Here is a 14,251-nt window from a genome sequence, read left to right on the forward strand (position 1 = left end):
ATTTTTTCATATCCTTCTCAATTCTATTAATGAAAATGTGATATAGCATCTTGGGTATTGAAACCCATTTTTTTAAAGCCTCATAAGACGGTCTTAGTCCCCGATGTCCATGTTCAAACAAATCTATTAAATACATCCTGCTTCTATTTTGCTTATTACTTCATGAAAACATGTTCTAAACTTCTCTAGGATGAGGACAGGAGCCTGTGTGAAGGTAGATGTTTGCGATGCGTCAGAGGGATGTGGGCACCGCACTTCCTTTGACTTCTAATCCAACTTGTTGAGCCAACGGATGCAGCAGACGGGAAGTCATTGAGAGAATATGTCCCACCTCCTAACCCAAAAAATGACAATCCAACACATCTGGGCTGGGCTTTCTTCAGTGGTTACAGTTGTGGAGACTCCTGGTCTCCAAACCGCAAAGGGTCCGAAAGAGCAAACAAAAACAAAGACCCAAGAGGAGCTTGTACTTTTTTTTTTTACTTCAGTGTACCTGAATAAATGAAAGATTGTGAAAAATAAAAATAAAAATAGAACTCCAACACAAATCCAAAACATTTTAATAATTAAATAACATGAAGTGAAAACAAGGAAACGTGTTAAACCAAAGACTAGATGTGTGTAGGAGATGTGAGCTGCATCAGAAATGCGCAAGAGTGACAGAGCAGTTTAATAGATGAGCCAGTCAGATCGCTGGCACAGCAGTAAAAATAAACACATCATCCACAGTCCTGGTGCTGTTCATCTGCCGCCGCTTCAAAATCTTCTCAAATTTACGAGTCTGTGAGAGCGATGGTGGTGGGGAGGGGGGGAATTAGGAGCAGAACATGGAGGAGGATAAGGGGAGGGGGCTTTGGAGTAGGCAGGAGGATGGGTCATCTCCTAAACTTGCGGAAGGGCCTGCTCTGGTTACTGTGGTGCGATTTAGAGTAGGGCTCCCAGCGCTTCCTCTCAGGCGGCTTGTTGTAAACATAGGCCGACGGGCCCGAGTAGCTATCATCTGGATTCTCCTCCATCATCTGGAGCTTGGCCTCAATGGCACGTATCTTAGCGCTCGTGCTGGAGAGGGAGGAGGAAAAAAAAAAAGAAAAAAGTCAGAGAGGAGATGTTGGCAGTGAGGGTGAGAGGAGACGCAGAACTGAGGGAGGAGAAGGAGGAAAAAAATGGAGGCAATATCAGTTTTACTGACAGGTGGGGCAGATTGCAAAAGAACTGAGATCAACAGCCGTGCTGCGCAGAAAGCGTGCATGTAAATGAGAGAGAGTATGGAGGAGCGAAAGAGACAGGACTGCAGAAAAAATTGTGGGGCTTGTGTGAAAGAGAGTAGACGAGGGATGGGTAAGGGTAGGAGAAGTATCCTAAAAGGAGAAGAAAAAAGGGGAGGAAGTGTATGAATCAAGTGGGGGAGGTGATTCAGGACGATATAGATGTGGGGTTTGCACTACAGAGGCGAAGTATGCCATTATGTCCCAGAAAACCTGATGGATTTTTACCTTTCTACACAGAAGTGTGTTTATTGGAGCTGACAGTGTTTGGCTGGTGGGTGTTAATAGAGATAGGCCTGCATGAACCCTCATGTTCAGCTAGTTATAGCACGACGACACCTTGTAAGGTGATTAGTTACACCAGCATTAAGAACATGCTAACTTCTGACCTAAATGTTACATAAACTTTAAATACCTTTGATGCCTTACCAGTTAGTGACTAATCCAGTTCATGCTGGTATAAGTTTCTTAGGGGTGACACCAGAAACCAGACCAAGTTTGAGAAACCCCATAAAACTATGAAAAAAAATGCAGTTCTTAAATTTTCGTGCATGGTTTAGTTAGGTATTGAAATGAAATGCATACAATTTATTAAAAGACTAAAAGCTTCCCGTTTTAGGTCAGTTAGGGTCACCATTTGTTTCTATTTGCTAAACACCAGAACAATTAAACTATCTTAGAGTATTTCTTCATGACTTCGTTCACGTTCAGATATTTTTTTTTTCGTTTTGACTGTTTAGGAAATTCTAAGTTGTGACGTCATGGCTTTGTAAGCATTCGAGTGAAGCAGCAGCACATCTGCTGATGTCTTTAAGGCAACACCTCAAACTCAATGTCTTGTGTAACATGGTACAAAAAAAAAAAAAAAGAAATCAGGCAAGATTTTAGGAAGTGAAAAGTGAACCTTCACAAGGCTGATTCATCTTTAGATACAATTTCCTGAACCCTGAAGGTGGCACACTCATCTGTTCAAACAATTATATCCAAGTAATAACACCAGGAGGATGCACAGCCATTATTACTGCTCAGGAAAAAACACTAGATCTCTGCCTCAGATGTTTTTGGTGCAAAATGTGAGTATCAACTGAAGACTAAAGCAAAAAGACCTTGTGAAGATGCTTTCTGAATCTGCTAAAAGCATCTCATTATCCACAGTAAAAAAAAAAAGAAAAAATAAGTAACCAAAAAGCACATGTACCATATTGTACTGAAAGGCCATTCAGCAAGGAAGAAGCCATAACTTCAAAAGCACCATTAAAAAAAACAGATTACAGTTCTGCAAACAACAATGGCTCTAATTTTACAGGACATGACTAGTGGTCTGATCATTGTTGCATTTGGAGGAAAAGCAGAGAAAAGCTTGCTGGAGAACTGTGAAGGGAAAAGTCTGGAACAGTTTTTTTTTTTTTTTCAAACCGAATTGTCTTTTTCCATCTGATCCAGACTTGCAAAATGAAATAGGATACCAACCTGAGGTTGCTTGTTGTAATAGAGCCTGCCTCTGTTGAACCGCTGCATGACGGTTCCAGGCTTGCAGGCATCGTCTTCTCATTGCGAAAACCTTCAAACCTCTGTGAAGAATAAGTGGCGAGAAAGAAAAAAAAGATGGCAAGGGACAAACAGATGGGAAAAAAAACAAGAAGCAAGAAACAGACATGACAGTCACAAATTATGGATAATAAAACATAAAGCTGTCAGCATAAGATTAAATATTTTCTGTTGAATAAGCAGAAGAGGAAGAAAGATTTCTATTAGTAACAATCAGGGCAAAGTAAACATGACAGCAGTCATCCGGAAATTGAACACTGACGGACTCGGTTCCACATGTACGATCAACGAAAAAGAAATTCTGAACTTTTTCCTCGTCCAGTCAAGCAAATATTAACCAATCGGTGCGCTGCGTCCAGCTCAGTCACACCCTAAGGGATGAGTGAGGACAACGTTGGACCATCTGATGAGCAACAACAAACATCTGCACTCATTCCTCTCAAAACCACCTTCCAAATCACCATGAAACCTGCAGAGAGAGAAAAAAAAACACAAACAAAACAAAGGATGATGATCACATGACAGGTTATTTCTGTTGCTTCCTGTAAGAGTCTCCGTTAATAAACACATACATTTATAGACCTTGTTCTCAAGCTACGGTGGTGGAATTAAAACAGCTGTTATTGCATACTATTGAGTGACATAAGCAATGCATAGAGTGTGAAACAATGACGTTTGCCCCAGCCAAAAGCCCTTCCCTTCCACCTATTCCTCCAGGCCGGAATGCCAGGAGATCTGCACACAGCCAACGAGGCTGGAATAATCTGTAAACAATCCAGGAGAGCTCAAAAAAAGAAAAAAAAAAGTTTCAGGTGGGTCAGTTAAATCTCTGCATTGCAGGGTCCTTTTAACTTTTATTCTATATTATGAATCAGAAATGGTTTTTTAAGGCTTTTTTAGTGTTGAAAGAACATTATGTATAGATAAGTATTTATATATTCACCTAATATTTCAGAATTTAAAATAAAAGCTAGAAATTCTGATGAAATCAAGCCTCGATTTAGGATATTTTCACATGAAGCTGAACACTCTGATCTACTGTTTGGTATAATATATTTAGAATTTCCTGGATGCCAAACCTGATAGAAAAATGCAATTTTACTAAATGAATATATTACATGTAATCCAATGTGTATATGCAGAAGAAAACCAAACATACGTTGCATTTTACTGCAAACGTTTACTTAAACTTCACAAAGTTACTACACAATAACTCTGAAATAGATAAAATGTGACTACTTAAAATAAATTAGATCTTGACTTCTGTTTAATTAAAAGTGTATTTTAAATTATTTATAAAATTGCAAAGGTGTTTGTTAAACCTCAGGACATTTACTTGGATCTTTGTATTTCAGGCTGGCTTATAAATATTTTCAATGCATGCAGCCAATGAGTCACTTATTTGACATCTTTTGGCAGCTCCAGGGCTTAAACTCTAAGAAGAAGAAGAAATGCCCTAGAATCATCTCCACCAAAGGAGAGTCCGAGCGGCTCTGAGCTCTTGACTGGTTTCAGATTTGGTCAAACACTATCATTGGGGTAGAAGTGAAGGAGGCCATCTTGAACCAAGCCGAAACCATCATCTATGCGATAAGGAAACAAAATCTGCTAAATTCTTCCAGGGTGAAACTGTCAAATCAACTTGAAGCGCTTCACACAGAACATGGCCTAGAGTTAGCTACAGTACGGTTCCCACACAATATTTTCCAGACTCTGCTTCTGGTTTAGGATATTTTTAAAAACATAACAAAACTTGGCATAGAAAATATGGCATATATTTCTGCAGGATGGATGGATGCACAAATAAAAAAACAAATGTTTTCAGAATCAGAACGAAATTTAATTGGCAGGTTTTCTGCATTGGTGTCACATGCTCTGAGCATACAGACATTAAATATGAATACATAAAGATTAGAAGACTTTATGTACAGATATATATTTATATGTTCACCTAATATTTTTTCTTAAAAATAGAGCAAATATACTTGTCTTGTTTTACAGCTGCCTACTCAAGCTACATATGGTGTTCACCAGAGAGTTTGCTAGATTTTAAGTAGTGCTCCGTAGTGCTCACCTGAAGATAAAAGTTTGTGTCCAGTATGTGTGGGATCTGCAGAGATTTTAACTAACCTCATAAAAGGTCTGGAAAAAGTAGACAATTTGATTGCAAGAGTGTAAACAATTATACAAAAATGTTAACCCTCGCGTAGCATTTGTAATAAAGCATGTAACGATCCTGCTGCATTATATGCAGAAAGTTCAGCAAAGCAACATAGAGGAGCGACAGCTTAAACTCAATTTCAAATTATCCTTAAAAATACGGCGATACATTAATTCTTGATATCTGTGAGAATATCCATGCAGACAGCTTCCATTTCTAATCCAATAAGAAAATTCAGTCGAGCTCCAGATTTATTTAACAGCCTGTTGTCAAAGAGGTTGCAGCATTGACCTTCACCTCCCTCTGTCATGTCTATGTGCGTATGTGTGTGTGAAGGGCGGGATTCGTCTCTCTGCAGGATATCCCTTCACCCTTCGTCAGTCAGCTGCCTATTGTTAGCCAGCCCTGGGTTTGTGCAGGGCTCTTGCTGCTCTCTGTAAACTGCATAAGAACATAGAATGGAAACTACTAAAATAAATGTTTTTTTTTCTTATCTTATATTTCAATTTACCTCAACAATATCATTGATTTCACGCCAGACAAACATCACAGGTTAAAGGTTTGTCTAACCCTTTAATAAACTGTTACGATTCAGCGTGACACTTACCCTCACCTGAGCGTGGGCCCATCGCACAACCAGCTTCTTGGACAAAGCTAGTTTTCCATTTAAACACTGTATCGCCCTCTCTGCCTCCTGTAGGCGACACAAAGAAGAGAAAAGAGGAATAGGAAAGAGGGAACAACAGACTGTTCGAAACGATCACTAAAATCAGTGCGTAATTACATCCACACCATTAAATCATTAGATAAATGATGATAGATGGCAAAGAGACAATCTGCTTACAAAGGGCCGAAGGTAAATCATGCGCAGCACGTTCTAGCTTCGTCTCATCAAATGTGCGAGCGGCTTTTATGTAAAATTATATTCCTGAAGTTCTTTATCTGACCGTGTCTACAAGCGAGTGAGTGCGAGCGTGTAAGATAAACAGCCACTTCCTCTGTATAATCCTGTTGGGAGGGCTTCATATCCCACTGATAGACACTAGCTGTGAAACGAGATGCTTATCATGATCCCCAGGCACACTCCAAAACAAATACGGCCCGACAAAACCTGTGAAGTTGACCGCAGTCTTTTTAAATCCTTTTATTTTATTTCTTTTTTCCTTAGAAACACGGTCCACTTCAATGAAAACAAACGGTGAGTTCCTGTCTTCTCGTGAAGTTTATTGAACAATTTCACTTTAAATTTTACACCAAATGAATGGCCCTTCTCTGATAAAATATACAGACTCCATCTGTGAGAGTCTATATGAAAAGACTTTTCTGCTTTCGCTCCCCTCTGAATGTGTGCACAAACATTAAAATGGGTTCTTTGACTACGAAAAAGGGGATTTAATACACCTTACCTCCAAAAACCCAAATTACCTGTGCAGAATATTTACAACAAATCGCATTAAAAAAAAAAAGACTCATGTCTACTTTGTTTACCTCTCTGGTGCTGAAATTGACAAAGCAGTAGCCACGCGGCTGGCCCTCCAAAGGCCCGGACTTATGAAACAGGAAGTCAAACTGTTTAACTTTGCCAAACTTCTCCAAAAGCTTCACCAGGTGATACCTGTCAGGAGAATGAAAAAAAAAGGCAAACAAAACAAGGGTAGTCAAAAAATATATACATTAAGTCATGAAACAAGATTAAACACCTGTTTGCACATATTGAATTAATCAGAATTTTATGCAAAAACAACCAAATAAAGCTCAAAACATTTTAAGTGGTCAGAACAATTTTACAAAATGCATTCCCCAGGATTATTAACCAACAATGTTTTTAAACTTCATCTAAAAGTATTAAACCTTTATGAAGAATCAGAAACTAAAACTGCTAGATATCATCACCTTCCTAAAATAATGGCCAAATTGATTTAGAAAACAAAAAAAATCTTTTGGTGAAAAAATGACTTGGGACATTATTTTGGAAAGGTGACAACATCTATTATATTATATGATTACAAATAAAGAAAAAAAAAAAAGAACAAGAAAACAGGTTCCAAATCATTAAACCATTTTGCCACTGGTTGTGTGAATGTGTCAGGCCGGGCTAATGAGAATGACAGCTTTCTCTCCTCGACACCTTTTTAGCAGCAGGCCAGCTGGTGTGGCCAGCCACTAACAGTAAATCTCTTATCGAGACAATGCTGAGGATACAGTAGCAGGACAATGAGGGAATAAAACAGAGGAAGTCTCAAATCCCCCCTGAGCCGTGGAGTTCGGCACAAACAACCTCCAATGACGACGTAGAAGCTGCAGGGCACCGCTGGACCGAGGATGACGACAGATGTGCGGTCATTGAAGAGATATGCGGCGTGTGCGAGTGCATGTGTGTGTGTGTGTGTGTGTGTGTGTGTGTGTGTGTGTGTGTGTGTGTGTGTGTGTGTGTGTGTGTGTGTGTGTGTGTGTGTGTGTGTGTGTGTGTGTTATGACCATTAGCAGTCATGGGAATAAATTGTTTCTCCAACAGCACAGAAGAGTTTTAAGTTCAGGGTCACTCAAAGAACTCATTTATTTATTTATTCTGTAAGCAGCTAGAAGATAGTTAGTGGGCACTAAAGCAACCAAGTTACGCTTGTTAGGATTATAACAATTATTTCCATTTACTAAAACCCAGGAAGTGCACACAACCATGAAAAACAATATAATGTCTAAAAGACCCACATTTACCCCAGTCCTCCTTTTCTCATCTGTTATTACAATCCTTCCAGCTCTTCTTGTGATCTTCAGCACCTTAAGTACTGTTAGACTGAGTCTGCAGTCAGACTCAATCTAACAGCTGGAATGTATTACTGGTAAGCAAAGAGTGAAATCTTGACACCCTCAGAAAATACTGCATTCCACAACAGTCACAATAATTCACACAATAAAATTGTGATTAAAATTTATTTGGGATATATTATGCTGTTCCAGTTCAGCGTATGCATACGTTCATTGTAGAGGAATCGCTATGGTGCCAAATTATGATTGAGGCTTTGATTATTCTTTTATAAAACAATTTCAAACCTAACATTCATGTTTTACTTTCCTAATGTTCCTTGATTAAAGGTTACAGAGGAGCATAAAGACCTTAGATTTCATAAGACATGAAGGCACTTTGAATGGTTAAAGCCCTGCTGTTGCTGAACTTTTCAGAATTTAAGCGCTGCTTATCCCCATTTTGAATTAAGAATAATTTAATGTTACTGATCAGACGGAAAGAGCCTGTAAGCTGAAGAAGAACCCAGTTTCTGAACACTATTCTGCAAAATGCAAACCTGTTTGCAAACTATCAAATCGCTGGTCCAAGCAACATCTTTAAGGACAAATCATACAAGCACTTGGTCCATGCAGAGTCCTAATGATGAAACAACTAAAACTACCTGCTGGAAAAATGATCATAGTTGTTGCTATGCACAACTCGGTGAATATTCTCCACATTAATCACATTATGACTTATATCAAAAAAACTGAATCTAGGAAAAAAGGCACACTTTAGCTGTGAGAAAAGGTTAAAGCAATGCTAACAGATATTGCTATTTTCTTAATAACAAACCTCACTGGAAGATAGTAAAGACACATTTCTACTACTGGCTCCCTTACAACACTGTCTCTGCTCCTCACTGTACTAAGGGCTTCTTTAGTCATATCTCACCTTTTAGGTTTGTATGTTCCACCAAACATTGATCCGTTTACATTTTCCTCTGTAATTAATCTGACGGAGTCACCCGACTGTTAATGACTGCAAAAGCGAAACAGTGCTGTTTAATGATCGTTTATAAATGCCTTACAAAACACAAAAAAATAAACTCACGTTGAAAATAAATCAACAAAAACCGTCACTGAAGACCTTCCTGTGTTTTTGTTGGCGTATCTGAGTGTAACTGTTCAGGCCCGAGAGTGACCCCCAGGTGCTTTGTGTAACTGTTCAGAGGGGCTTAAAGCTGCAGTCTTTTATTGTTTAGGCAGTTGTTATTTTTAAGTCCGTAAGTGGTTTCGCGTTAGTGTGTGTGTGTGTGAGAAACCACAAAAATGACTGTGTGACGTGACCGTGCAAGCGTGCGCTGTGTGTGTTGGAAATGGACTCGGCCCTGGATGCTGAGATTGAATCTGGGGGGGGGGGAGGGTTGAGCAACAGGTTGCACTAATGTCTTCCACCTCTCTCTCTCTCTCTCTCTCTCTCTCTCTCTCTCTCTCTCTCTCTCTCTCTCTCTCTCTCTCTCTCTCTCTCTCTCTCTCTCTCTCTCTCTCTCTCTCTCTCTCTCTCTCTCTACGAGTCCCTGGTGGGCCGCAGGCGACAGAGAAGTTCTGATTTTCCCAGACAACACCCTAAAGGTCTCCCACCTGGAGGTGGCTCTTCGTGCACTGCATAAATGTATAAAGAAAAATCAGAGCTAAAACTGGGTCTGATTTCTAACCTTGTTCTAATGCAACAATTGACTTCGATGTTGACCAACAACAAGACCTTCCTTCGATTTAACACATTTTAAGACAGCTACCAAAAAGCAGCAATTTAATTTGCGATTCATCAAATTTTGCATAATCCTTCTATTTAGCCATATGCTACTTTATATGTTTATTTTTAGAACAGATTAAGCTCCAAGAACATTTTTTGGGATGCTACAGTGAGCTGAACTACAATGGGTTACGCCTCCTGGGGGCTATAAAACCCACCAGAGGAAGAGGGGGAGGGAGGTGGGAAAGAGGGGAGGAAAAGGGAGGGAAAGGTGGGCAAAGGGAGAGTAAAGTTCAGAGAGGGGATGTTGACAGCAAGGTGAAAGGTGTGGGAGAAGGAAGATGAAGCTGAGGAAAAGAGGAGATTAGAAACCAGGTGAGACAGATACGAGAGGAAGGAAGAAAGAGAAGGTCACAGAAGTCGAGTATAGAGAAACATAACAATAGGCTTTAAGTGGGATAAGTGCAAGTTCGGAGGAAAAATAGGCTTTAAGTTTAGGATCTCTGCAGTTTCTTCAGCCTATGGCGGAGAAATGAGTCATTGCTGGTGGTTATCATCCAAGTTCGCTAATAAAAACACATGACAAACGCCAGGCCCACGACACTGCATGCATGTAACACGAGGTCCAGAGAGGGAACAAAGAGGAAGACTGTGATGGATTACCGCAGAGCAGGCAAAAGCACAAAAACACAAATGTGTGTTGAAAGTTTCAGTAACACCTGCTTTGCCTCAAGCCTCCAATTGTGCGCAAGAAAAAGTGGAGTGTTTGTCTCTTTAACTATGCATGGCTACATAGGAAACACAACAGATTGTATTGATGTGCTGCTTTCTTCATCGTCGCATCCTTTGTGATCCAATACTTTGCTCAGAACAACCACAGCAGAAAAGAACTTTGCACAAATATTCCTCCAACTCCAACATCTTCGGTGATGCTAAAAACCAAACTTTGATGCATTTATTAGAAGTGGCGGTAATAAACAAGCAATTTATATGTGTAAAGAGTAAGAAATAGCCATCTAGTTACTGTTTTTATCCACTTATCCACAGAGCCGCATGTGGCTGGAGAACTACCTGCAGCAGTTATTGGGTGAGATGCAGGAAACAATACCCATCCAGAAAAACATTCGAAAAGTGTGGCATATGTATGGATTCAGCTCCATTAGTCAACACTTTGTAGAATCTGCAAATATGGTTGGGCTGCACTTTATCAGCTATCATTTCCTTTCACATTATAATTATACAACTCTTTTTGTGTATCACAAAAATTGTCATTGAACAGATCAAAGTGTGTTTGTTGTGTGACAAAGTGCAAAAAGATTACAAAATTAAGGTGGCTTGAATCTGTTAAATTATTTATGCAAACAAATAAAAAGTAAAAATATGACACCCTAAAAATATAAGTCACTTACTCTACGATACGAGTTACGTACGTTTCCTCGCAGATTTTACGTTTTTACACGGTCTTGAGAACACAATTGTTGGTTAGTTAATTAGCTGAAATAAACAACAAACTAATCTTATTCACTGAAACGTGTCAAAGCAGCGCGGCGCATTCAGCTCCTGGTCTCCCCTCTGCACCGAGTTTGGTTTCGCAGGACAAGCAGAGAGAGTCCTGCATGTTTTATCCTGGAGTTAATTAATCTTCCCAATCAGTAACAGGGGCCACGTGCATTTCTCTTTTGTTTTCCCTCCACTGAACCACTGGACTATTTAAAGAGAAGGAGAAGCAGAGCAGAGCAGAGCACGGTAAAGGGAAGGAAACGCCTGTCTAGACGCCCACCAGGACCTGGGCCCATACATTCTCCAGCAGCACCCCTGACCCCCCCACAACAAGCTTCGTAACGCACCCCTCACCCTAAAAATGTTTTCTGAATATTTTTATCAATCAGACTATCTGCGGCAGCAGAAGATGCATGGAAGTGAGTGAGACAAAGTGAGTTAAAGATGTTCAGACTCTACAAGCTGCCACTCAAACGTCTGGTGTGGATTTTAACACCCTCACACACAGATACAAACACACACACACACACACACACACACACCCACACACGCACACCTTTGGGTTGACACAGAGAGAGTAAACAGGGCAGGTAAGTGAGGAATGATGGCTGCTCCTTAGCAGAGCAGGTCTCCGCGCCTCACTGCATCTCCTTCACACACCCAGGCTCGTCTGCTCTGGCTCAGCCCATGACACACACACACACACACCCACGCACACGCACACGCACACACACACACACACACAACATACACAGTTAATTAATCATACATGTAACCACAATATGTTGCCTCCTATGTGGCATAGCCATACATGTTAAAACTAAACTCTTAGGTTCATACAGTAAACTCTATTATGACATCACTTTTTAAAAACTGCATGAAGCATATTTATTACACCACCTTGTAATAAAACTTTATTCTGCATTTTAACACCTTTTTGTCAGGGATTTATTTCTATAAAGATGAGTAAAGCTGACACCTTTAGGATCACGCTATATAATTATTGACGGGTAAAAGAAGCAGGTTGAGAGCTTTTCTGCACATACATAAAAGAAATACCCAGCTGAAACTGGAGTGGATTTACTCACTCTGTGATTTTGGGATCAATGTTGCCAATCCACAGGCGGTTTCCATCATGAGACGCACTCTCTGCAATAATGGAGGCATTTTCCACAGTCTCTGCTGCAGACGACATGTGTACCCTGTGGAAATAAGATTAAAACAATGTCAACCAAACACTTTTAATAACGTTTTGAGTTCACATATACACATGGCTTTACAATATGGAGAGGAGAATGTACAGAGCCTCCTACGTCCAGGGTTTTTGGTCTGGATTTAGTTTTTCACAAACTTGTATAGTTGGTTTAATTTCAGTTTCATTAATAATGTTATTGTGGAATCTACTGTGTGAGATTTTACACTCAAAACGTTTATCTAAACTCTGGGATCTGGTAAAACCTAGATGATATATGTATATATTAAAACCCTTTAACTATAGGGAATGTACTTTCTTCTAACCATAATAGCAGAAATAAGATTTAAACTTTCTTTATCGAAAGTTTAAAGCTGTAAACTTTCAATAAAGAAGTTTCTTGTTCAAAATTAGAAAACTGGGTAAAAAACAAACAAACAAAAAAACAATGCCTTAGTTTGATAAAATAAGTATCCACAATTTCAATTCGCAATACATGAAATTAAAAAATATGAATATTGTAATATTATTGTTGAATAATAATACCTGGCAAGGGAAGCTCATGGGAAAACTGCAAAAATATAACTTAACCGCTGAGAATTTACATCAGCTTTACAAAGCGCTGAATGATCATTGGCAAATATTGATTTGATAACCAAACTAAATGAAAGAAGACAAAAAAGAAAACCATAAAGAAGTTATGTCTTTATTGATGTGCTTGAACTATACAAATGAAAAAAATTATGTGTCAACAAACCTAAACTGTCATAAGTATGAAGTTTTTTGATAATGAACAGTGACTTTTAGAATATGGAAAGATCAAAATTTGATCCTGATAATTAAATGTACTGAAATTTCCAACTTTTTTCCAAGCAAAAAACACACCAACAAACAATGCATTCATTCATTCCATTTTTTTGAATTTAGTAATAGTCAGATAAAGATTAAGGATTTATTTCTTGATTCATAATTGGAACCATCTCAAAACTCCTTATTTTTCTGTTGGGTTCAAAACGTTTTCAGTGTTTGTTAAACTTAATTGCAGAATTAAAGCAAATTGAACTCAGATGAATGTGTATGTCATCATGATAAAAACTGAAGTTGGTAGGTTAAACTGCAAACAAAAAGACAACTCAAATATTAGCCAATAAACTAATGTGTGCATCTCTAACAGAACTACTAGATTTAAAATGACCTAGCCCCATTGCATTTTTTTTATTATTATTTAATTTTTGTGTGTGTGCGTGTGTGTTTTGCTTGTTGTGTTCTCCATTTATTTTTGCTGTTTGTTTGGCTAAATTGTGAAGAACTTTAATCAACTTTTACCATTTTTAATGTGCTGCGGAAATAAACGTGACTTTGACAATGTTTATTTTTATTTACACAGGCATGAACTGGTTAAAACAATTGGCAATTTGCACCTAAGAACGATCTCCAGCGTAATACTTCTCCCGTTTTTCATTTGTTGCAAAACAGATGCGTATCGACTAATGTCTATCTAGAAAACAAATGGAGAAGCAATGTTTAATTTCATATTTAAAAAATATAAAAGTAAGTGTATATTTTCTTTCATATTGATTTACTGCTGCTGAACTGAGTTGTACCTTTTAAAACATGTGTTGCCACGTAAAAACTCATTTCCTTTTAGAGAACGCAATGTTCACAACAAATAAGTAATTTTGCTTTTAACCTAATCTTAACTAACTCAACAAGAATGAACTATTTATTACCAGTAGTTAATAATTACACATATTATAAAGCATAATACTAAACGTGCTACGTTTTACTAAGAATAACTTTATCTGAGAGTAAAAGCCACGCTTCAAAAGAGAAGTGGGACGTAGCTTCTAGCTGCTTTGACATTACCTTTGTTTGTTCCTCTTCAACAATAACTCCTACGATTTAATGTCCACTCTAATCCCACTTTTGGGATGATCCAGTGGCGTCAAAACGTCACTGCAATCATCTCAGACCTCAATTGTCCACCTAAATAACTGACTTGAGTTTGTTAGCTCCGAGAGAAAGCACATCCGCTCAGATCCAGGCTGACAACAAAGGCGCCGGGTGATGTCGTAGATTTTTTAGCTGCCAGACAAGTCCGTGGA

The 14,251-nt window shown here is 38.8% G+C and overlaps 1 protein-coding gene across 2 annotated transcripts; it reads right to left on the bottom strand.

Annotated features, from left to right (window-relative positions):
* Positions 1–543: 543 nt before the first annotated feature.
* On the bottom strand, positions 544–14,229 carry rbm18 (RNA binding motif protein 18). Of its 2 annotated transcripts, none has more exons than XM_008424038.3 (6): positions 14,013–14,229; positions 12,043–12,156; positions 6,463–6,589; positions 5,588–5,668; positions 2,736–2,836; positions 544–1,059 (listed from the first exon to the last, which is right to left on the bottom strand). In XM_008424038.3, the coding sequence occupies exons 2-6, from the start codon at positions 12,147–12,149 to the stop codon at positions 876–878; spliced, it is 600 nt and encodes a 199-aa protein (XP_008422260.1). In that variant the 5' UTR covers positions 12,150–12,156; positions 14,013–14,229; the 3' UTR covers positions 544–875. The 2 variants fall into 2 exon arrangements, with proteins under 2 accessions (XP_008422260.1, XP_008422259.1); XM_008424037.3 differs by having other exon boundaries at positions 5,582–5,668.
* Between the last annotated feature and the right edge of the window lie 22 nt (positions 14,230–14,251).

This window comes from Poecilia reticulata, chromosome 12 (genome assembly GCF_904066995.2).
Source record: "Poecilia reticulata chromosome 12, P_reticulata-male-v2, whole genome shotgun sequence".
NCBI lineage: Eukaryota > Metazoa > Chordata > Actinopteri > Cyprinodontiformes > Poeciliidae > Poecilia > Poecilia reticulata.